General features: G+C 35.8%; 5 protein-coding genes across 6 annotated transcripts in view; 3 read left to right on the plus strand and 2 right to left on the minus strand.

The window, feature by feature from the left end:
* The window catches only part of LOC106168747 (uncharacterized), a 45839-nt gene extending 39995 nt beyond the window's left edge, over positions 1-5844 (plus strand). Inside the window, exons 11-12 of the mRNA XM_086995895.1 lie at positions 956-5191; positions 5465-5844. Coding sequence (XP_086852021.1) covers positions 956-987 — 32 coding nt within the window. The 3' untranslated portion in view covers positions 988-5191; positions 5465-5844. The remainder of the gene's footprint in view (positions 1-955; positions 5192-5464) is intronic.
* LOC112042630 (uncharacterized) overlaps positions 1-23837 on the plus strand; it is a 168254-nt gene that overhangs the window by 84859 nt on the left and 59558 nt on the right. The gene's annotated exons all lie outside the window — the stretch shown is intronic.
* On the plus strand, positions 4923-13614 carry LOC147760067 (uncharacterized). Its single transcript, XM_086996321.1, has 6 exons — positions 4923-5191; positions 7250-7280; positions 10677-10747; positions 10962-11277; positions 11480-11734; positions 11951-13614. Exons 1-6 carry the CDS (start codon positions 4923-4925, stop codon positions 12227-12229), a joined length of 1221 nt encoding a protein of 406 aa, XP_086852447.1. The 3' UTR covers positions 12230-13614.
* Positions 13041-16675, minus strand: LOC147760068 (uncharacterized). Its single transcript, XM_086995902.1, has 8 exons — positions 16489-16675; positions 15445-15727; positions 15060-15296; positions 14824-14900; positions 14463-14570; positions 14118-14335; positions 13751-13918; positions 13041-13586 (listed from the first exon to the last, which is right to left on the minus strand). The coding sequence occupies exons 2-8, from the start codon at positions 15665-15667 to the stop codon at positions 13337-13339; spliced, it is 1281 nt and encodes a 426-aa protein (XP_086852028.1). The 5' UTR covers positions 15668-15727; positions 16489-16675; the 3' UTR covers positions 13041-13336.
* Positions 16840-22055, minus strand: LOC147760069 (uncharacterized). Of its 2 annotated transcripts, none has more exons than XM_086995904.1 (5): positions 19970-20468; positions 19516-19626; positions 18780-18872; positions 18523-18615; positions 16840-18259 (listed from the first exon to the last, which is right to left on the minus strand). In XM_086995904.1, the coding sequence occupies exons 1-5, from the start codon at positions 20164-20166 to the stop codon at positions 18160-18162; spliced, it is 594 nt and encodes a 197-aa protein (XP_086852030.1). In that variant the 5' UTR covers positions 20167-20468; the 3' UTR covers positions 16840-18159. The 2 variants fall into 2 exon arrangements, 1 of the variants encoding a protein (XP_086852030.1); XR_015331131.1 differs by lacking the exons at positions 16840-18259; positions 18523-18615; positions 19970-20468 and adding exons at positions 20476-20523; positions 20746-20783; positions 21203-22055.

Raw genomic sequence — 23837 nt, forward strand, 5'->3', positions numbered from 1 at the left:
TTACTCCCTTGTTTCATTAAGTTATCTGCTATTCGAGGTTCTCTGTTCGAACCAGTAATCTCATTGTGCAACCTTACATTACTCCTAATGTGCCCCCTAGTCATGCGATTCCCAGATTATAACTTACTTTGATGTGTTTAGGATCTTATTATTTCTTTACTATTAAAAATGATAATTTTCAGTCATATGCACTTTACCTCATTTGCCTTTGAGCAAAAACAGAGCTGCGTTGTGCTAATGATCATTTGGCTACATAAAACAGCAATTTAGATAATTGTGTTTATGTAGGGAATGTCTACATCAGTGAGATTTAAGTCATCCAGCTTTTTAGCTGCTTGATATTTACCCGCATTGTTACGTAGTGCAGTTTATGCAGCTACGCTGGAAGATTACTTGTTTCGTTATTTCATTTTTATTTGGACACATTCCACCTTCCCCCATCACCCGCCTTAGTCCTTGTGTTTTTTTTCTATTTTTTTTCTTTTTTCACTAACCAGTCTCTCTATTTCTGCGCCAATAACTATTGTGGTTTCATATCTATTTTATTCTGAATTAATCTTGGTTGCACCCATTAAACTATATTATTATTATTTATATTATGACATTTATATAGCATGGGGTGTATGATAATCCCCCATTTTTGTAAGTTTATATCTCATTATTCTTCGTCATTAATAAATGACAATTTTCAGTCATATGGACTTTATGCTATTTACCTTTGAGCAAAAAGCTGAGCTTTGTTGTGTTGGTGTGATTATTTGGCTACATGAATAGAATATTTCATCCACAGAGGTGTCTCTTGGCTGTAAGATAATATGAAATAATATTCAAATAAATCTGAACTGAAAAAAAAAAAATTAATTAATTCTATAAAACGCAATATTTTGAAGAAACATGTTGTAAAGAACAATTTTCTTGCTGCTGTCATATCACCTGGTAATTGTTTGTTTTCTAGGTGAAGAAGAGTCAGTCCAAGACCAAAACTAAAGACGGCTGTCGACGGTTTCATGCACAGAGAGCCCGCAAACGAAGTACACGCACTGGACAATAGAAGTGTCACCCCCTAAATCAGAGTAGTAAAAGTAGGCAGATCTTCGGTACTTATAATGTCTGGTCTACTTATAATGTGACTAATGAGTATAAAACCGCTATACCATGGAATTGTATTGTTGGTCTTGTACATGTACAGCAAATATTATTCCTGTCTTCCTCCAGTATGGCAAGATACAGGCAATTACATAACGGTTATATGCGTCAAGTTTTTAACCTGAAGAGACGGAATATAGGCAATGTCAGAATATCGACACAATTGAATTGTTCAGTCAGAACCGTGCAGAGGGTCTGGTCTCGGTATGGAAACACTGGATCAAGAGACAAATTGCCTCTGATGGGTTGTCCAAGAAAAACTACTGGCCGTAAAGACCGACGACTGATTTTGATGTCCAGGTTGTCAAAGTTCGACACTGCTTGTCAGTTGACAAGACAGTTGAACAATTTTACACATAAGAATGTGTCTGTGAAAATTATTAGGCGTAGGTTAAATGCTCAGAGAGTGTATAACAGGGTAGCAAGACAAAAAAAACTCATATATCGTTACAAAACAGGCAAGGTAGAGTGAACTAGGGTCAACAGGATCTGGAACTGGACAGTCCATGGCAATTGGTCCTATATATTTTTTTCTGGTGGGTTTCGCTTTGGTCTGACCTCTGATGACAGATGGGTACGATGCTAGCGAACTGCTGGTAAAGCATTTGAAGCACATGCACTGAATTTTCGAACCCGGAGCAGCATATTTATCATGGTGTGGGGCTGCATCAGCATCCATTGCCTGGGCGAATTGGTAGTGGTTGATGGAAACATGAATCACTAGAAATATATCGATGTTTTGGAGTCAGGCTTGCTACCATCTATTACTAACATGTTTGGTGACAGGAGTTATCCATTTGTTCACCAGGATGACAATGCTCCTTGTCACAGGCCCAGAGCAGTTGATGATTGGTTTGAACAACAGGACATTCACAGGTGATGTGGCCTGCCCAGAGACCGGATGCAAGACCGGATGCAAACATACCTGTAATTGAAAATGTGTGGAATGATATGTCAAAACTTTTGACAAATGTCCGTCTAACCAGTAGAGAATAATAGTTATATTATATAGAAAATAGTTATATTCAGTGTTTTTTTTTTGTGAAATTTGATGTTAATAAAATGATACCAGGAGCATAATATTCCACAGTCATTTATCTCCCCCATAGTATTGGTGCAGTAGGGGAGACACTGCTATTGTTCAGTGTGTGTACTTGCATTTTTTACTAGATTCTATTTTAAAATGTAGATATTAGGCAGTTCTCTGTGAACATTTCATTCGCCTTTGGTGTAAATATTACAAAGGATTACGCAGTGCAGAGGTCAAATGTCTGATATTAGGGACATTCTGTCCAGCTCTTAAGGAATTATGGGGTAACATTTCATTAAACAGACTTGTAATTATTTCTGAATATATGTCTCGCCGTCTACAGGAGACACATGCAGCACTTAGACATTAGCTTCTAAATAACGCAGTCTGATGCGGATAAAATATATGCTCTTGTTTATAATGTACATAAATTTGGTGATAGTTGGCGGGGTCTTATCACTAAATGAATATTTTTACCTCTCTGGAAATCAATATAGAATATCAGATAAGATGGGCATGAATAATCTAAATCTGCAATGTGGTATAAGATATGGATTTTCACACTGGTATTTTGTTTTATGTACCTTAGCCCATGTTGATTACAGTGTCTGCAATAAAAATATTAGAGACAGTTAACAGGTCTGATGCGATCATTTGTAAACGAAAGCACATGCAATTGGAGGCGTGAAAACCTTTTTGATAAGTGGGTATGTTATAATAGAAATATAAGGCCACACTTTTTTATTTTTATGGATGACATCCTCAGGGGACCCAAAAATCGGTGCGAGCGGGCGAAAAAAAAAAAAAAGTCCAAAAAAAAAAAAAAACCTGCTTAAGAAAAGTTGTGTTCAGTACACAGCTCTAAACACTAATTTACCACAGAAACACGTATCAAACTAACAATATGTCTTTATCCATGTTCCCAAAATATTAAAGCATTGTGAATATGGCCTGCTTCGTAGAAAGGTAAAAAGTCATGAATATACCTTCGTAGAAAGGTAAAAAGTCATGAATATATATGTTGCATATTACCAAATCTATTTAAGGTTATTTCATGCATTCTGTTGGTATAGCAATCAATAAAACAAATATAATAAAATATAATAGCGTGTCTTTATTTGTACTCTCAGAAAATTAAAGCATTGTAAACACTTCACAGAATTGTTTAAAAAAATGAAGCAAAGATAGGCCTATGCTTCCTACTACCAAATCTAAAAAAGGGAATTTCGGTCGATGCCATTTTGTCTACTTCGACTCACACGTAGTAGCCAACTATCGGGTGGCCTGTCCGACCTTCAGTCCACCAAATACCACGACGCTCTTGTCGACCCTTTTTTCGCTTCAAAAAAACCTGGTATGTGCTGCTTTGGACAGAATGTCACTGAAATTTCCTGGGCGATGATCGCTGGCCGCGGCCAGCCTTTCGTATAATTGTAAAAGGGTGATATCTCCATGACAATATCAATGGCAAACCAATCCAAAACAATGGCCCCGTTCTCTTTATGACTTTAATTGTCGTGTATTTTGAAATGAATGCTAGAGATGAATTTGATGGCAAAGCTGCCATATTTCCACGTGGTGATAATACGCATGCGCAGAAAGCTCATTTTCCGCACTCGGAACTACTCGGATGTCTCCGCAGTCTACAATGACAGTATGGAGCTTGCGGAATAAGCCAAGGATTGCCGATTGCATTTTCCGGTAAATTCAATAAAGACGTTTGCGACAACCGACTTCCTTGGGGGGGGGGATTTTTTTTTTTTTTTTTTTTTTTTGGAGAACGGACAAAAATCGGTGCGCGCGCAGGATGTCATCCATAAAATTGAAAAAGTGTGGCCTAATATACGTACAAAGAAAATTATGTAATAGACTTGCATAGTTGGTTCTGATTTTTATTCGAATATTAAATGTAACAAATGTATTACAAAACATTTGTTTATTTATATAAGCTGTGAATACCTGTAGCTACGATGTTAATTCAAATGTCTGCCGGGCATTCTATTCATAGGCGTCCGATTTCCAACAACTGTGATGGCGAATCCACTGGGGCAAAGTAGGCCCTCTCCCTCATTTCTTAGCGACGAAACCACATGTGGGCATCTATTATCCTTACCCCACTCTTTCCCTAACAGACAAAACCAGTCAATATTCCAATTCATGCGCTCTGTATTACAATAAAAATGTCCTGGGCTCGGAATCTCGAAAGGATCGCTATGTTGCGCACGCGCTATAGCATGGCTAGCATGCGCTATCCCGTATCTCGAAAGCATCGCTACTTTGAGCGTCTGCGCTATCATGGCTAGCGTGCGCTATCCCGTATCTCGAAAGCTTCGCAAATCCCGGCCGTGCGCTAATGTCCAAATCGCCATTAGTTTCGAGGCTATTATTTGCGGCCATACAAACTAGACGCAAGTGTTTTTACGCATGCGTACTTGGTCATTATATTGAAATCGTCATGGCGGCTAGTTTTGTTGTTATAAGAGAAAAACGCCAGGAAAATGCTAAAAGAAGGTGTGTGAGACATATAGATCCTATGGTAGAGTTCCAACCCCATATTTTTCATAAGAGATACTGCATGACGCAGGAGAATGTGCTCAAACTGACCAATATTATTGAGGAACCTCTGAAAAGACCGACTACGAGGTCTTGAGCACTGTCACCCACTACCCAAGTTCTTGCTGCTTTACGTGTACTTGCTACTGGGTCAGATCACAAGGTGGTCGGCGACAGCCTTGATCTGTCACCAATGTCGGTGTCCAGAAGCCTCCATGCTGTGGTAGATTCAATTTTAAACAGCCATGACCCAGCACTGCAGATCCAGTTTCCAACTGAAGAGGCAGATGTTAGGAGAGTGAAGAAGCAATTTTACAATATTGCAGGCTTCCCTAATGTCATCGGTGCCATCGATGGTTCTCTAATTCCAATAAAAGCTCCATCCCAAGATGAGAATTTGTTTGTGTGTCGTAAAGGCTTCCACGCTCTTAATATTCAAACAATAGTGGATGCCAAATTGAAGTAAGTTAATTAACATTTTAAAGGCATTCAGATATTAGAAAAACCTTTAGATCTACCCTTTGGCTGTTTCATGTTTGTTTCTATTAACTTGTTAATTTCATTACATTATATAGGTAGTGTACATTAGCTTAAAAATATTATTTATCTCTTTATATATATATATATATATATATATATATATATATATATATATATATATATATATATATATATATATATATATATATATATATATTATTGTTATTTTTATTTTCATTATTTTTATTATTTTAGGTTTACAAATGTAGTTGCAAAATGGCCAGGTTCAACTCATGACAGCTTCATTTTCACTTTGATCTGACCCAGTAGAGACTACATGTAAAGCAGCAATAATTGGTGTAGCAAGCACTTGTGACAGTGTTTAAGACCTCGTGGTCAGTCTTCTTTAAGGTTCTTCATTGATCCCTTGAGTCAGTTTGAGCACATTCTCTGAAGTCATGCAGGATCTCTTATGAAATAGATGAGGTTGGAACTCTAGCATAGGATCTCTGAGTCTCACACACACACTTCCATATTCTCCTGGTATTTTTCTCTAACTCTCAGTTGGATCATTTATGAATCATTGTGGGATGAATACGGATTATTGTTTCATTAAACAAAAAAATGAAATTTGATGTTCTCTTTAAAATGTCATAATTTATTATATTTTGCATATAATACTAAGAACTGAAATTTAAAATAAGTGTACAAAATGACAAAGGTGTACAGGTTTGATTTAATATAACAGCTAGTGTTCATGCAGGAAATTTAATAACAAATTCCAGGAATCAAAAAGACTGATACTTTAAGTCAATTACTTTTGAAGTACACTTTCAATGCAAATAGGGCAAAATAAAATCACTTTAAAGTTTATGTAAGAAACAAAACAGACGGTCAAGTTATGTTTTACATAAATTTTTTATTTCATGAAATAATAACATTAAGAAAATATAAAAATAATATTATAAACAATTTCCTAAATGTATATTCTTGTCTAAATTAAAGTTAATAAGTACAATATAAAAATAAAGTCCTTTTCAAGGACAAAAGCAAATGAAAACTATCCCTTCTAAAAGATTTGTAACAAATTCCAGTTCTTTGCCGAGGTCATAAACTTAGTTTAAAATACAGCACTGAATGATCAAACTGATTCACATATTGAAAATTACTGAATGAAAAATACTGAAAAATTATCAAAAAGAAATTGCATAAATTAAAGGAAAAAAATAATACAGTCAAGTTGGCATGTATATCCTTATAATCATTCTTGTACGTAAAAAAATAAGTAACAAAGTTTTATTTTTCATTATATTTGTGGTGGCAGGGTCCACAATAGGGATTTTGCCAATTTTGATGCAATATAACATAATACTCAACAGCATATTCACTACAAAATTAAAATAATATAACTATATGTGAAAGTTCACAGTACAGGGATGATGACTGCAAAAACAGATGCAACTAATGGCTAGTACAGTGATGTACAGTAACATACAGCTAGTATGTGTCTTGGCAAAAACATAAAATATCATGATCCCAATAAGATGCACTCACTGGTAAGTATCTACAAGAGAATCGCACTTCATTACATCCAACTTCATTTCACAGTATTCTGTTATTTTTTCAAATAACACTTAGTTACTTTTGTCAATTTCTAATCTCTCCCTTTCTAATTGTAAACGCTCTTTTTCTACTTTCAACCTCTCCTCTAATGCTAAGCGACCCTCCTCTACGTTGTAAAGCCTTTCACTTACATCTGAAATTTGAAGATGTATGTGATTAATAATTAAATATAAAAATGATATAATAAGAACTCAATCTTTTCAATATTCTAAATTTTACAGATACTGTACTTTTAAGTCAATGTGATAATTTTTCATAAATGAACATATTCCTGTTGAGTTGCAGCAACAAAAATGAAAAGCCAACCATCTGACAATGTTGAACGCTTTCATAAGCTATTTGTTTGAAATTACCAATAAAGTTTCATTTGTTAATAGGTATAGAAATAATTAACTCATATGTTTCAACCAATTATAGACTGAAAAGCACACCTGGCTGCCCACAGATGGTAATGCCTACCACAGCCCTCATTTCCCTGATGAAGTCTGGCTGTAAGCAAAACCCTATATACATAGGTATATACTCCCCGAACAAATGATTTAAGAGCATTACTTATTCAAACACAAATGTAAATATTAAAGGGGGTCTTTCCGATATGAGGGGAAATAAAACATATCCCAAACTTTTTCTTATATATGAAGGTCACGATCTAAACCAAAATTCGCCTTTGAGGTAGACGGCAATCAAAGTAATTAATTATTTCACATTCGAGTCTGTATTGGAGAACCTCCTCTCCCCAAAATAGAGCGAACGTCAAATGCAGATGTTCCCACGGTCTTAGCCAATCAGAGTCTGCATTACTAAGCTCTCTGGCCAAAAATAGACAAGACGTCACGTGCAGGTGTACACACGGTTTTAGCCAATGATAGTGCGCATGCCAGGTAATACACGCATTCGGGCAAGAAGAAAGAATTTATGGCGGAGGAGTTCGAAGTAAGTTGCTTTCATATGTATACGCGTTAGTTACATCGTTTATCCTTTATTATTATTCAACATATGAGAACATAAAGATTTAAAGTTTAAGTTTTGGTCGGTGGAATAGTCTAGAAAGTCAAAAATATTTCGGAATTGATGCGTGAGAGCCGGACGATAGTGCTTGATATCGTAATTTGTCATGTCGAAGTCAAACACCGAAAACGAAGAAGGATTAACCCATTGTAGCCCTCGTCATCAAAACAAACGGCAGCCATACTGGAGGGAGACCGGGATCGTCTGCTGCGCATGATCATGTCTACATGTACAATTTAGCATTTAATTTCTGTTTTCTTTGATATTAAACCGAGTAAAATGATGAAATTACTGCAGGGTATATGATAGAGAGAAGATAAATAACTTTACAAGCGTTCACAGACTGCCTGCAGTGGTAACAATCCAAGGTGTAGGGACGAAAACCGTAAACGGAGGAGAGACTGAGGAGTAGCTTTGAATCAAGACTCATCGGACAAGTAAAGGATAAAACTAATTTATTTTACAGCAAAGAATGAAGACCCAGCTGTGCAGCCTTTACCATAAAAGAAAAAAGATAAAACCAAAGACCGAGGTGTATAAGATATGAGCGCACGTACACTGCATATTAGTAGTGCCCAAAAAGTCTTGGTGGAGAGTGTGTTGTAAAAACGTGTGGAAATACCCAGGCAATTCATTATGAAGACTCACTTATTGCCTTGGGTGTAATTTGTTATCAGTTATGGTGCTCTTTTGATTTTATCTGCTGTCATCTACCTCTTTAATACCTGGTTAGCATTATTGTCAATTAGTGTCAAGGCTACATTACAATGTACACAGCTCAGCTGGTCCAATTAAATCAATTACCTGTGTCATGTGTATTTGGAAGTTAGTGGCTTGATTTTAGATTTAGTGTAGTGTTAAGAGTAAATCTGTTTTGTAAGTATATATTCTAGCTCAGGTACCATTTAATTGAATGAACTTAATGAAATGAATTTGAAAAATGTTGAATTCTGTGTTTTCCTACTGTATTATGATGCAAGTTACAATATGAATAAAAATAACTATTTTTACCTTTTTTTGTTAATTTACATTTAGGAAATTAATCTGACATTTTCCCACCAAGCCACACTGAATGATTGGGTGCAAATAAATCTTGGTTATCAAAAAAAAAAAAAGGTGACAGGTACAAAAGGCAGCTAGATGGCACACAAGGTAGAAGCAGCGAAAAAATATTCTTATATCTTTGTGACCAGCTGAGGAGACAGGATCTGAACATCAGGAGAGTGAAATTCATTGCATGACAGGAGTTATTTAATTGAATTTTTTATTTATTTAATTGTTCATTTGTTGTTTTAAAGTTGTTATCCTGATAGCTTGCATACAACAAGGGCAGGTATTCTATTTATTTAGAATTGTGAGCAGAAGCACAAGAAGAAATGAAAACACTTTTTCTTTCTCATATTTTTAAAGGCTAAATGGAAAAGTTTGCAAGAAATATAAAATTTTGTATGGTGCACCTCCCACAGATGGTCTGATATGCACAAACAGATGGCTGTTGTACATGTAGGTTGTGCATTTTTAAATTGTGACCACCAGTTGTGGAATTCTCCTAAATAAAATGACAAACTGCTTAGTAACACCATCTAAGGCCTTATACGTACATGTACATACCCACACAGCACATATCAATTGTGAGTCTTCAAGCATTTCTCTAGACATAGATTTAAAATATACTAAACAGGTTCCTCAAATTATGGTGGCTTGATTCGACTAAATATGCTCATGTACATGTTGCATTGCATCATTAAAAGTATGGAAATATTTTTCATGTCAGTGTTATCAACCAAAAGGAAAGGGACCCTGATAATCTGTCACTGAATTGTGCAACAATGTTTTGCATTTTATGTTTACTTTTATCCATACAAAATGTGCATTTTCCTATATTTTCAATCAAATAAATATCAATTCATGAACTGACTTGTTGTTATGTTACACTGAATGTCATAAGTTTGAAAAATACATTGCTTCTGTGAAGGTCTGGACTAATAATAAAATGCTAACAATGTTGCTACTGTGAATGGTTGAATTCATGGTAAAATATTGAACTCTCAAACAACAGTCATGTTACAAATACTTCCTAATGAACCAAAATGAAGCACAAGAATGCTGAAATAATTTCTGACAGCTTCATATAATGTACAGTTAAATCATATCTGACAGCAATATTTCTTGTCACAACCCTGCATACTGTCTTCTTTGAGTCCATAAGGGTTGATCCCGATGGTCAGCTCAAATTTCTCCTTATATCTATCCTTTATGCAAAAAGTTGCTTCTATGAAAGGTTGAACTTATGATTACACAGTAAACTCTCTAAAACTACAACTGTTATTACCCAATGAACAAGAAAAATAAAGTACAAGATAACTGAACTAGCTTTTGACAATTCCACGATGTTGGGATACAGGGGTAGGTCAGGTAGGTATCAAGTCTTTGGACTGTCTTGAGTTTATATGGGTCGATCACGCTGATCAGCTGAAGTTTTCACATGTATATACTATTTTCCTTTTGGTGTACTTGATCACGATATGAAGATTATTTCATTTTATTTGGTTCACCTATATTTACGCTACTATTCCCCGTCGTTCTTTCCCTCCAGAATGGCCGCTGGACGAGTGTTACGGAGCAAATATGACGTCACTGTAATGGGTTAATTGAGGAGGAAACGCATCAGCGACATCATAACAGACAGTCGTACTGTACATATCAGTTGGATTACACCTTTTCATAGATAGCTATGAACGTCAATTGAAGTCCGTTGTTTGCTTGCCTGTTTTCTGTTTCAATTTGACTAATATTTGTTGCAACTTTTCAGTTTTACCAATTTCATACCTTTTAGATTGAAAGAATTGTTGAGTCGGATGACGATACAAGCAGTCCGAGCAGCCCAGAACAAGAAGAACCTTCCAGGTAAGGATCTCCATTTTACTGTCAAATGTGATCAGTAGCCATCATTTTTACGCGTCATGTAGGCCCTAGCGTAACCTTACCTAGTATGCCATATATTTATAAATGACTTAGACCTTAGTGCTTCTTAATCTTACTTTAACTGAAGACAAGCATGTTATTACTTCAATAGCATTTATTTATTTCCTTTCTTTCTTTCTTTTTAATTGTAAAGCAGTACCAGTTCAGGTGGTGTCAGCCAAAGAAAGCCAGAAAGACGAGAAGGAAGATCAGGGAGACCACCAACAAGATTAAGGGGGGTTGGTCGTGGTGCAGGCAGCAGAGCAGAGCCAGTGGCAGGTTCAAGCACCAGTGGTTTGAGGCAGGGAAGAGGCAGGAGATCAGGAGTAAGGGGCAGGACATCAGGAGGAAGAGGCAAGACATCAAGAGGAAGAGGCAGGAGATCAGGAGGAAGAGGAAGGGAATTTCGGTTGACTGAGGAACAAGAAGAAAGAATAAGAGATCTCCGAGAGGCCAGGCACAAAGAACTAGAGGTATGAATTATGTTGAAATCTACATTGGATATAAGAATTTTAGGTGTTGCCATATAACCATACACAGCTGCCATTGATATATCCCTTTCTTTAGTGTTTAGTATTTATATATGTCTTTTTTTCCAAAAACTACTCTAATTATCTAATATCACTAGAAATGTCAGACCAAAAAGGCTAATATTGACTTTTTATAAATTGACAGAGCATGTGTGATGGTGTGGACAAGGAGGCCCTAAAAGGTATAGTGGTGAAAGTGTGTGACCGGAATCCTGCCCTGGCACTGGACATAAAGAAGATTTTGCAGGAAAACCTACCTGGTGGCAGTGACCCAGAACCTTTACCTCCACAGCCTGATTCACCAGATTGGTGCATGTGTGGTGCATGTGTAGAAATGCCCACTGAAGCAGAGAGGCTGTGTTGTCAAAAGCCTCCTGCTGAGTGTAAAAGCAGAGACCCTGTAAGTGGCTAAGAATGTTTAAAATGCAGGTGTAATGTTTACAATTTTTAAGAAGAAATGTTTCATTCGACATTTATTTGTAATATCTTCCTCATGTTGTATAATGACAAATTAAAATCAATTAAAAATGCAGTTATGATTAACATGTTTCTTTCTTACAATCATGAACTTAGTTTTTTTTTTTTTATTATTTTTTTGTTATTATTTTATTTGCAGGTAATGGAATTAAATGTAACAGACGAATTTCATCTTGGGATTATGCGAGTAGCAAGGGGGGACATCCTGGGCTTCCAAAATGAAGATAGGCAGCCAGGAGAAGAGGACAATGCTGCCATGCGGCACAATGCCTATCGTAGTTTCATAATGTGGCAATATAACAGGCTTACTCCTGGTGACCGCAGAGTAATTCCGTCCTGTTGTGTTTGGTTCATTAGGAATAAGTTCCCCTCTCCCACAGGTCAGTATAGGGGATTTGATCCAGGGCGTATAGTTTAGAAGAGCAATGGACAGGGGATGGGAATGGGCCATCTCCCACTCATCCATTGGTGACTTGCTGCAGCAGTAAGGGGATGGGAATGGGCCATCTCCCACTCACCTGCTGTGTATGTCCACTGCATTTGTCTGCTAATAAGTTCAATAGATTTTTTATGATTAAAGAACAACAATTGTCACCAGGAGTTAGTCTGTTTACATGTCATTCTTTTCAAACATATAGTTTATTTTCTACATCATGTGTTATCAAACTCTCTGTGGATATCTGAGATTCAAATCTGGTTATCATTTCCTTATTGGTTTTAGTGTAGAAATTTGTATTTCAAGATGTCTTAGAAGATAAGATTGTGTACTTGTTGCACTTTTACTAGAAGTCATGCATTAATTGATATATAGTTATCAGTTTATCATGTGCGCCATTTTAAATCTGTTGTTGATTTAAGATATACTCATCATTCTTGTAATTTTGATTACATAAAAATGTCAGTGTCTAATCTTTTAAATGTTAAAAGTTTGTTTTTTGGTATGTGACTCCATGTGTATATAACTTCATATTTTAAAAATGCCTTTCATGGCTTAGTATAGATAATTATTTATTTATAGTATAGATATTTATTACTTATTCAACATCATCTTTCAAGATAAGTTTGTGTTGAGATATTGTATAAAAGAAACACATCAATTAATATAATGTTATCAGATTACCAAGAGGCCTGTTTTAAATCTGTTTAAACAGTAAAGTAGAGATTATTATCATTTTTATTTATCAGTGTAATCAATGTTGGTTTATGATTAGGGAAGTAAGAAAAACAGCTATGGTAAAGTTACATTTATTTTCTACATTTAAAACATTAAACTGTATGAAGTCTGCTCATACTTGTAACTGTTATCAATAATTGTCAAAAGCAAGATCTTGCAATGAATGAACATGCATGCTGGCATTAAACTATTTTATCTAATTTATATGTTCATAAAGTGAGCATCTCTTGTAAATAATGGAGATTTACAGTGCTTATTCTTTTCTGCAGATCACATTACTGAACATGAACTATATTCAATGTAATAACTGTATTCACTGCTGAGACTGATAAAAAAAAAATGTCACAAAATTTACTTAAATCTGGACTTTCTGTCTCTGACTAGAACATCTTTGGGGGGTGCAGGGACTGGGGCTGTATTTGGCCCAAGGTTCCTTGGGTCCCATGGTTCCAACAGCACCCTAGCTGCTAAAGGCCGTGCACTTGTCATTCTCATGTCAAATGCCAGAGTTTGTAAGATGTGGATGTAGTCATAAGTCTTTCTAATGGCTTGAGGTTTCACTATCCATGATTTGGCATGTTTGCTGTAACACTTAGTATACCTGAAATAAAACAGTGGCAAGACTTTAATTCGTTTTCAAGAAAATGACTTTGCATGTAATAACCTTTAAAATATGAGTTTACAAGTGAAAATAACCATAGTAACAAGTTTTCTTTGGCACATAGACTTTAAAAACGGAATTATATATTAATTTTTGCTGTTTACCTTATTTCACCGGATTCCAAGTCAACTGCAGCTCCTCTATCTTTATGGTTCTGATAATCCATGACTGCCAAGTAATTACGTGCCCTGTATCCAGGTGGCTTGTAGGAATTTCTTTTTGAGCAATACATTAGAATGTGAGAGTTAATACTCTCAATGTGTCCCGTGTGTCTAAAAAAAAGAAAAACAAAAAAATTGAACATCCAGTTATTTGTAATAAGCGGTGTTATTTATTGGTTTCTATCAATGGAGTCATATTTGGCATTGAAATAATACCCTTGCCTTGAATTGAAATAAAAAACTTTGCAATCAATTACAAATACCAACAAAAATAATTAACACCATTGTTAATTTTTGTTCTTTTCCACACCTGTTATTGACATAGTGTCCAATGTCCTTTTGGAATCTTTTGTTAAGTAGAATCTGCCCCAATGCAGCCAGTCCCTGTGAAGATGGTTCCAACCACTTCTTCATTCTCTCTTCATCAGGCGGTAGGGGGTTGTGTTCACACTTGGCTGTCCAAAAACCATCACCTGATAACCATTCGTGCTCATTTTGCACATGGTGCATTGCACCTCTCCACTTTGACTAAATAAAAAATCAGAATTCATTTAGTAAACAAGAAATGTGAAAAATTAAAAATGTCTATATAGGCAGTTCAAAAGAAACAATGAACATTTCTTGTCAATGATGTTAAAGGCAGGATCAAACTCACCAGGAACTTTCCATGACTTCCCTCACAAGTCCTAGCACATTCCCAAAAATGGGTGCATAAGTCCTTGCTCCATGGGATAATATCGCGCGTAGCCTTTTTCTGTCCTGCCTGTGATTGTAAATAAGATGTCATTTTAAACATGGAAATATACCAATATGCAGCATTCAATGTTTTGTACAAGTATTTTATGTTTATATTTTTAACAATGTTTTGGTTTATTTGTGAAAATAACTACCTGCCAGATAAGAATTATTTTCAGGAATTAATCAGCATCAAAATAACACATTCGTAAATTAAAATTCTATGGGTCACTGTTGGTCTTTATACAATTTGATCAAAATAAATAAATTTCAAAACTTACCGCAATAATTTTCTTTGCTAAGTTTTTGGTACCATGCCACACATCCCAAGAATGTTTCATGCCAGGCTCGTTTTTCCCTAAAATTTCAGATATAAAAAATTATCATGTCACAACAGTGGCATTTTGTGTAAGGGGAAATCAAACTTGCTCTTTATTGTTAATTTGAACTTGGACAACAATTGAGGTTGCATTACTTGTTTGTCAATGTCATCACATAAAGATATGTTTGAACTTACTTATATGTGCAGCAATGCTAACATGAGCATCCGTGACAATCTCCACTACATTGATACCCCTCTCTCTAAGGAACCTGAGTGACCTCAGCAAGCCCTCTTTCTCCATGGCATTGCTATTTAGTTGGGTTTCTTTCTTCTCTACAACTTGAATGTCCAGGACATCCCCTGTCTCATAATTTGTGACTACATAAGTACAGTACTGGGCACTGTGTCCTGGACTATCCATCCTTCCATCACCTGAAAATATATACAGTTTTCCATCAAAAATCCATAACACTCATTTGAGGCAAAATATTTATTTGTTATAAATACTTGAGACACTATTTTACCAATTTCTCTTGTCTTATTTTAATTGTTAAGTAATACATCAGAGATATCTTCATACCAGCAATAATCACTTCCTTATTTTGGCAAGAGGCAAGGATCTCATCTTGCATTTGTCGAAAATGGTGTTCTACAGCAGGTATGCCATAATCCCTCTGTATAGCATAATAGGTCTTCTCACTAACAAATCCACTGTTCATCCACTGGGACATAAACCGAACTTTCCTGTAATTGTTCCCACTAAACAGAAGACTAGTGGACCAGAAAAAATCCCCAGCCAACATGCCTAGGTTCAACTTGGGTTGAGAGCACCACTGACCACCTTCATGGCCATCTGGGCATGACTGAAAAAAAAAAAAGAAATATATTTCAATTTCTTATCAAGATATGCAAATGCCCACCTGAAAATTAATTATAAAAAATGTGTTAAAATTGTTTACATTTTGATCATATGAAAAAATGCTGTACATTAATGTTTCAAATGTGCATCTTAATGTGGTGTGTAAACATATTACAAAATTACATTAGTGTAATACATTTGACCGGTTTTCTGCATGAAAATATGATATATAAAAGAGAAGATTTTAGAAAAACTGTATTAATAATAATGGACATAAGCAGTGTATGTGTGACAAGATTATAGGCCCACTGTTTGAGGATACCAGCACATAGTCATTGATAATAATCTTATTACATCTCACGTTTAATAAAAAATAAAACCTATATCCTACTTAGGGTAATGAGAGACTAAAACCTGTGATACTTCATTTAAATTCCTGAATGTTCTTTAAAATTATTACTTAATGGTAGAAGACTTGGTACAATTTACTAACCCCGTATTACAATGTAGTCACAAAGGTCTTTTACCTGAAATAGTGCCTTAATTTTATATTTATTAATTAAATATCCAGTGAGAGCAAGGGAGACCACCCCTCACCTCTGCAGCTTCAATATAGCTTGTAACTCAGTTGAACTCCCCGTATCAGAAAGACAGAGCACCATCGTAAATAATATCAGAAATACATTTATAAAGATTAACCCAAGAAATATTTTGGTTATAATCATAGATATTCTGAAATAAAGTGAAAAGGACAATGTAACCTACCCACTTCACATATGTTCCTGTGCCAGACTTCTGAAAGGACACCACATACTTTTTGCTGCAAGGGCAAGGTGGCAACAACTCTTCCAATAGCAGTCTAATAGATGATTCATAAGTCAGAAAACAACTTTGCCCCACAATTTCTTCAGCTGATGTCACTTTACTGAACAGCTTGCTGCCATCAGGAATAGGGCCTATCTCTACTTCCTCATCTCCAGGTAAAATATCATCATCTCCACACTAGTGGGCCTGATTTGATCTTAAAGTGCAATTTCAGTCTAACACTAGACTGAACCGGCCTTAAAAATTAAGGAAGGACTCTTAATTTAGTCTTAAGACTAAAAACAAACTTAAACTGCAGTGAGTAAGACTATAATTGGTCTAAATTCAACTGAAGTGGCAAAGCAATTATCTCCCCACACACATTCAGACCAGACTTGGACTTACTATCTAGCCAGACAGGTGAAGATAGCAATCAAGTAGAGGGCCATTGTGTGAGTAGCAAAGGGTGGTCTCTTGGCAAGTAAGTGCTAATTGCCTAATTGATAAGGGTGATTCATATACTGTCTCAGATAATTTCTAAAGCAAGGAAAGATTTGGTTGTGGAAGTACTAGTGCAGCATACTTTTAATGTTTTGACATAAGAGCTTAGGAATATAGTTTTGAAAGCATTAACAAACAAGGTACATTTATTTTAAAATTAGACATGACCTTTTATTTGTCACAAACAATTGAAAAGTCACTTCAATCTAACATAAAAATGTACAGTTTTATTTAAAACCACATTATACCACAGGAATTTTATGTTAGAATTTGATATGCAAAACAATATACATGTATTTCTTGATTTTTGCCTCTGAAGGAAGTTTTTCTCTCTTTTTTCTTTCTTTGATTTTTCTGATCAAAACACATTTTATCAAACATTTATAAACCAAATAAAATCACCATCTATAGCTGTTACAAGGGGTTTGCTAATATCACTGAGTGGTACCATTTTGTTTCCCTGGAATTTATTTTTTGAAAAAAAGAAATCCAGTTCTTTCTGAGGTGGGAAAAAATATCTAACAAGACCCACACTGTTTCACAATGCCTGTATAAGTCTGACAGCCTTCCAAAGTGAATTACTCCTCCTCTGCTGTAGCTATGTACAGTTGGAGTTCTTGTGTAAATACTAAATGTCAAAACCTTTTAATAAAGAAAAATTGTGAAAATGTATGCTACATTTCCCCTGCTTTAGAAATTATCTGAGATAGTATCTGATTCACCCTTTAGATATAAATCAAAATCAAAGAAAGAGAAAAGAAAGAAAGAAAGGAAGACTTCCTTCAAAACAACATTAAAAGTATGCTGCACTAGTACTTCCATAACCAAATCTTTCCTTGCTTTAGAAATTATCTGAGACAGTATCTGAATCACCCTTATCAATTAGGCAATTAGCACTTACTTGCCAAGAGACCACCCTTTGCTACTCACACAATGGCCTTCTACTTGATTGTTATCTTCACCTGTCTGGCTGGAGAGTAAGTCCAAGTTTGGTCTGAATGTGTGTGGGGAGATAATTGCTTTGCCACTTCAGTTGAATTTAGACCAATTATAGTCTTACTCACTGCAGTTTAAGTTTGTTTTTAGTCTTAAGACTAAATTAAGAGTCCCTCCTTAATTTTTAAGACCGGTTCAGTCTAGTGTTAGACTGAAATTGCACTTTAAGATCAAATCAGGCCCACTAGTGCCAGTGACTGTTGGCAGTTTCATCACCTCTTCAATATTGTTGTGTCTGGAATAAATATATACGTTTTATTTATTTTTTTTAAATACCTTTGTCACAAAATAGTATATATAGTAATTTCAAGTCTATTAATGGGAATTCATGTACATTTGCACATTGCATGTGTAATAACTTTGGAATTTTGATATGAAACTAATGAAATATCTCCACACATCCCCCCCCCCCCCCAAAAAAAAAAAAAAAAGGTATTAAGTTAAAAATTATAATTATATCAAAACATATAGAGGAGATTGTAAAAAAAATATACGCACTGGAAAGATATGTCAGCTTTGTAATTTGGATAGGTATCATCATCATTATCCTCATTATATTCATCTTCAATTTCTTCATATGTGAGATTAACACTGAAATGAAAAGAAAGTCCAGTTGGCAATGAGGATGTAACTATACTACATATGTATTAAATGACAGGTGGAGTCATACCAGATTTCATAATACTTGACAAATACAAAAGTTAATGAAATAAACTATTTTTTCACAGTTATAACTAAAAAGGAGGTAAACATACCTCATATCATTGGGATCAAACATGGAAACTTTGCTTTCCCTTGCAGCTGCTTCTGGTCCACTACCAGCACTTTCTACACCTGACATGGGTGCACTGAATAAAGGAAATAAAAAAAAAAAATTAATATTTTTAGTAAAACACTTCACGTGCTATTGGATATAGCTCAAACTAACTGGTGGTATAAGTCCCATGGCAAAACAGCCATCGGACTTATAAAACTTGTAAAATAGTATCATATTAAAGGCTCCATTACCCATGGATGTCATCAGTCTTCACTGATCATTGTAACTCAATATGTACTCTTCCTGAATACAGTTTCAGAAAAGCTGGTGATTATATGAGTATGTTGGAAACAAAAAGTGACAGTCATTCAGATTGCACCAGAGAGAGTTCTTACAGAGGTGGCTCCATCTACACAGACCAATGGTATCTATGACAATGGGGTCAAATAATAACATGCATTACACTTGTTTCTATTGCAAGGTTTATAATGGATGGTGAAATAAACAGCTATTACAGGACTGGCAAGATTTTTTGTGAAAGCATGCGCTCTGGATAAGTAAAGTTTATGTGAAAAAAATAAATTACAAGTAAAACATAGTCTAATGGAAATCAATTACTTAGTTCAGACCAGTATCAGATTGGGAGGACATGAAGATTTCTAATAATGCAGGTCCTCCAGACCGTCAGAGCCTAAAAATTTATCCTGATGGCTGTTAAGTTATCAAACACTTACTCTGACTCTGATTTTGACTCAATGTCACTCAACTGTATTGGGGGCAGTGGTTTTGAGCTGGCTGTGGGGGTACTGGTAGGCCTACTGGTAGATGTCCGCTGTGCATAATACCTGCAGGGTTTTAAAAAATTACCATGACGGCGTGAGTCATTATATCCCGGCATTAAACAATTCAAAACGTTTATGGCGAATAAAATTTAAATCATGGATGTTTACCTCGCTTACATACTCCAAAATTAATGTGCACACAATCTAAGATTGTAGGCTACTTGTAGTGGGGAGATAGAGTCAAGTAGGACATTACGTAAGAAAGTGAGAATCTAGCCGTTTTGATACAAACCTGCCCACACTTCTTCCCTAAATAAATATACTCAAAACATTCTACGTGCGACGCGGGTGCTCTGCCTAAAATGTATCGTGACATTTTCTACAATTCATTTGAGATCGTACTAACCTGTCCAACAGAATTTTCGCAAGTCGCTCGTGTGTTAGTTTTAGTTCATTTTTTAGCTCAGTCCATCTAGTTGATTGGCTTCCCAGTGAGATCAACGTTCTCTGCTTTTCCCTTTCTCTTTTTCTCTCTTTTTTCACTGGCGTGGGGAGTTTTTTCCTCCCTCTTTTCAATCCACGTGTAGTCGGAGTACCCTCCATATTGGATTACATTAACATCCGGGTCTTCGTCATACCGTAGTAAAAGTGCTAGTAGTATTCAGTCATATGCAAATTGAGGCACGTCCCAGAATTCCACGCGTAGGGGAGTAATGGCGAGAAGTTTAGACGAAAAAAAAAATGCTGCGCTTTTTTTCTTTAAGTGATCTTAAAAACCTATACCTTGACCTTTATTTTCTCAACGGTTCCGTGTGAGACATGCTTCAGGGTTCAGGATCAAATAGGTAAAGTTTCAGAGAAAGGCCTATTTAAGCGTCTACAGCGGAAAGACATCCTTTAATGTTTATATACCTTGTGATGATGTATGCACCTTCTTCTTTCTACTGGATGAACCGGTTGCTGAAATCGGCATTTACATGTTAAAATTAGCTGATATAAATAATAATAATCAAAATGCATTTTGATCAAGTGATTATGTAATGTCCTAAATTCATGTGTTAAAATGGGTGATGTAATTATACATTAAAATATGCAAGTAATCAGAAGCAGTTAACACTGATTGGAAAACATAAAATAAATACATATATTTTAATAAAATCTAAAATTAAATATAATAAATACCTCTTCTTTTAAATGGTACATGGCAGGAATGTTCATAGCTAACAAAGAAAATAGCAATACTATATATGAACATATGATGATTACCTTTCCCTGATGTTAACAAATAATATATCTGTATAAGGATGGGTCCCACTCTACAGTTACTCTTGTAAAGTGTAATCTGCATAACTGAATGACATGCCTCCTCCAGCGGCTACAGGGTACTGAACTTGCATGTGTGCTCAGATTAATTACCTCCTAGGTGTTGAAGAAGGCAAGTCACACAGTAAAGGTATAAGGATCTCACACAGAGTTGTACCAACCCAACTTAATGTAATAGGCTGTGTTTCCCTGTATAAGGATCTAAGAGATTGCATTCTTTTAATTTTAATTTCAATATTTCTCTCAATATGATAATTTATATTGTTTTACTTACAACTTTAAAACAGATGTATTAGAATATATATGCAATAAGCACCTGTTCTTAAGCCCGTTTCATGACTAGAATCTGTAGCTTGCACGTCTTCATGCCTAGTATAGATGGAGGTGGATTCTGCATTACTATCATTCCTAGGATAGATGGAGGTGGATTCTGCATTACTATCATTCCTAGTATAGATGGAGGTGGATTCTGCATTACTATCATTCCTAGTATTCATGGAGGTGGATTCTGCATTACTATCATTCCTAGTATTCATGGAGGTGGATTCTGCATTACTATCATTCCTAGTATAGATGGAGGTGGATTCTGCATTACTATCATTCGTAGTATTCATGGAGGTGGATTCTGCATTACTATCATTCCTAGTATAGATGGAGGTGGATTCTGCATTACTATCATTCCTAGTATTCATGGAGGTGGATTCTGCATTACTATCATTCCTAGTATTCATGGAGGTGGATTCTGCATTACTATCATTCCTAGTATTCATGGAGGTGGATTCTGCATTACTATCATTCCTAGTATAGATGGAGGTGGATTCTGCATTACTATCATTCGTAGTATTCATGGAGGTGGATTCTGCATTACTATCATTCCTAGTATAGATGGAGGTGGATTCTGCATTACTATCATTCCTAGTATTCATGGAGGTGGATTCTGCATTACTATCATTCCTAGTATTCATGGAGGTGGATTCTGCATTACTATCATTCCTAGTATAGATGGAGGTGGATTATGCATTACTATCATTCCTAGTATAGATGGAGGTGGATTATGCATTACTATCATTCCTAGTATGGATGGAGGTGGATTCTGCATTACTATCATTCCTAGTATAGATGGAGGTGGATTCTGCATTACTATCATTCCTAGTATTCATGGAGGTGGATTCTGCATTACTATCATTCCTAGTATTCATGGAGGTGGATTCTACATTACTATCATTCCTAGTATAGATGGAGGTGGATTCTGCATTACTATCATTCCTAGTATTCATGGAGGTGGATTCTGCATTACTATCATTCCTAGTATAGATGGAGGTGGATTCTGCATTACTATCATTCCTAGTATTCATGGAGGTGGATTCTGCATTACTATCATTCCTAGTATAGATGGAGGTGGATTCTGCATTACTATCATTCCTAGTATAGATGGAGGTGGATTCTGCATTACTATCATTCCTAGTATAGATGGAGGTGGATTCTGCATTACTATCTTTCTTAGTATTCATGGAGGTGGATTCTGCATTACTATCATTCCTAGTATTCATGGAGGTGGATTCTGCATTACTATCATTCCTAGTATTCATGGAGGTGGATTCTGCATTACTATCATTCCTAGTATTCATGGAGGTGGATTCTGCATTACTATCATTCCTAGTATAGATGGATGTGGATTCTGCATTACTATCATTCCTAGTATAGATGGAGGTGGATTCTGCATTACTATCATTCCTAGTATAGATGGAGGTGGATTCTGCATCACTATCATTCCTAGTATAGATGGAGGTGGATTCTGCATTACTATCATTCCTAGTATTCATGGAGGTGGATTCTGCATTACTATCATTCCTAGTATAGATGGAGGTGGATTCTGCATTACTATCATTCCTAGTATAGATGGAGGTGGATTCTGCATTACTATCATTCCTAGTATTCATGGAGGTGGATTCTGCATTACTATCATTCCTAGTATTCATGGAGGTGGATTCTGCATTACTATCATTCCTAGTATTCATGGAGGTGGATTCTGCATTACTATCATTCCTAGTATTCATGGAGGTGGATTCTGCATTACTATCATTCCTAGTATAGATGGAGGTGGATTCTGCATTACTATCATTCCTAGTATTCATGGAGGTGGATTCTGCATTACTATCATTCCTAGTATAGATGGAGGTGGATTCTGCATTACTATCATTCCTAGTATTCATGGAGGTGGATTCTGCATTACTATCATTCCTAGTATTCATGGAGGTGGATTCTGCATTACTATCATTCCTAGTATAGATGGAGGTGGATTCTGCATTACTATCATTCCTAGTATTCATGGAGGTGGATTCTGCATTACTATCATTCCTAGTATAGATGGAGGTGGATTCTGCATTACTATCATTCCTAGTATTCATGGAGGTGGATTCTGCATTACTATCATTCCTAGTATTCATGGAGGTGGATTCTGCATTACTATCATTCCTAGTATAGATGGAGGTGGATTCTGCATTACTATCATTCCTAGTATTCATGGAGGTGGATTCTGCATTACTATCATTCCTAGTATAGATGGAGGTGGATTCTGCATTACTATCATTCCTAGTATTCATGGAGGTGGATTCTGCATTACTATCATTCCTAGTATAGATGGAGGTGGATTCTGCATTACTATCATTCCTAGTATTCATGGAGGTGGATTCTGCATTACTATCATTCCTAGTATTCATTGAGGTGGATTCTGCATTACTATCATTCCTAGTATTCATGGAGGTGGATTCTGCATTACTATCATTCCTAGTATTCATGGAGGTGGATTCTGCATTACTATCATTCCTAGTATAGATGGAGGTGGATTCTGCATTACTATCATTCCTAGTATTCATGGAGGTGGATTCTGCATTACTATCATTCCTAGTATAGATGGAGGTGGATTCTGCATTACTATCATTCCTAGTATA

The sequence above is a fragment of the Lingula anatina genome, chromosome 9 (assembly GCF_051362555.1).
Source record: "Lingula anatina isolate TDL-2025a chromosome 9, LinAna3.0, whole genome shotgun sequence".
Lineage (NCBI taxonomy): Eukaryota > Metazoa > Brachiopoda > Lingulata > Lingulida > Lingulidae > Lingula > Lingula anatina.

What these genes read in the sequence shown, in the direction of transcription:
- LOC147760069 (XM_086995904.1), bottom strand. Translation starts at nt 20,166, where the DNA reads ATGGAGGGTACTCCGACTACACGTGGATTGAAAAGAGGGAGGAAAAAA. An exon ending in GCGAAAATTCTGTTGGACAG is followed by an intron (nt 19,627 to 19,969) that starts GTTAGTACGATC and finishes AAAACCCTGCAG; the next exon opens with GTATTATGCACAGCGGACAT. An exon ending in GAGTCAAAATCAGAGTCAGA is followed by an intron (nt 18,873 to 19,515) that starts GTAAGTGTTTGA and finishes TCCTTTATTCAG; the next exon opens with TGCACCCATGTCAGGTGTAG.
- LOC147760068 (XM_086995902.1), bottom strand. Translation starts at nt 15,667, where the DNA reads ATGTTGGCTGGGGATTTTTTCTGGTCCACTAGTCTTCTGTTTAGTGGG. An exon ending in TAGCAAAGAAAATTATTGCG is followed by an intron (nt 14,571 to 14,823) that starts GTAAGTTTTGAA and finishes TTACAATCACAG; the next exon opens with GCAGGACAGAAAAAGGCTAC. An exon ending in GAAGTCATGGAAAGTTCCTG is followed by an intron (nt 14,336 to 14,462) that starts GTGAGTTTGATC and finishes TTTTTTATTTAG; the next exon opens with TCAAAGTGGAGAGGTGCAAT.
- LOC147760067 (XM_086996321.1), top strand. Translation starts at nt 4,923, where the DNA reads ATGTCGGTGTCCAGAAGCCTCCATGCTGTGGTAGATTCAATTTTAAAC. An exon ending in ATAGTGGATGCCAAATTGAA is followed by an intron (nt 5,192 to 7,249) that starts GTAAGTTAATTA and finishes AACCAATTATAG; the next exon opens with ACTGAAAAGCACACCTGGCT. An exon ending in GAACAAGAAGAACCTTCCAG is followed by an intron (nt 10,748 to 10,961) that starts GTAAGGATCTCC and finishes ATTGTAAAGCAG; the next exon opens with TACCAGTTCAGGTGGTGTCA.